Raw genomic sequence first — 477 nt, forward strand, 5'->3', positions numbered from 1 at the left:
GAGAGAGAGAGAGAGCGAGCGCGAGCCTTCACTCGAGAGAGAGAGAGAGCGAGCGCGAGCCTTCACTCGAGAGAGAGAGAGAGCGAGCGCGAGCCTTCACTCGAGAGAGAGAGAGAGCGAGCGCGAGCCTTCACTCGAGAGAGAGAGAGAGCGAGCGCGAGCCTTCACTCGAGAGAGAGAGAGAGCGAGCGCGAGCCTTCACTCGAGAGAGAGAGCGAGCGCGAGCCTTCACTCGAGAGAGAGAGCGAGCATTCGCGCGAGAGCGAGCGCGAGCCTTCACTCGAGAGAGAGAGCGAGCGAGAGCGAGCGAGCGAGCCTTCACTCGAGAGAGCGAGCGAGCGAGAGCGAGCGAGAGAGCCTTCACTCGAGAGAGCGAGTGAGAGAGCCTTCAGTCGAGAGAGCGAGCGAGAGCGAGCGAGCCTTCACTCGAGAGAGCGAGCGAGAGCGAGCCTTCACTCGAGCGAGCGAGCGCGAGCG

The 477-nt window shown here is 63.3% G+C and overlaps 1 protein-coding gene across 1 annotated transcript in view; it reads right to left on the minus strand.

The window, feature by feature from the left end:
• Positions 1-360: 360 nt before the first annotated feature.
• LOC116395075 (fibrous sheath CABYR-binding protein-like) overlaps positions 361-477 on the minus strand; it is a 13,932-nt gene continuing 13,815 nt past the window's right edge. The window contains exon 3 of the mRNA XM_031868607.1: positions 361-450. Within this exon, the coding sequence (XP_031724467.1) occupies positions 361-450 (90 nt within the window). The remainder of the gene's footprint in view (positions 451-477) is intronic.

Source organism: Anarrhichthys ocellatus, unplaced genomic scaffold (assembly GCF_004355925.1).
Source record: "Anarrhichthys ocellatus isolate YVR2014 unplaced genomic scaffold, GSC_Weel_1.0 scaffold43, whole genome shotgun sequence".
In the NCBI taxonomy this organism is placed as follows: domain Eukaryota; kingdom Metazoa; phylum Chordata; class Actinopteri; order Perciformes; family Anarhichadidae; genus Anarrhichthys; species Anarrhichthys ocellatus.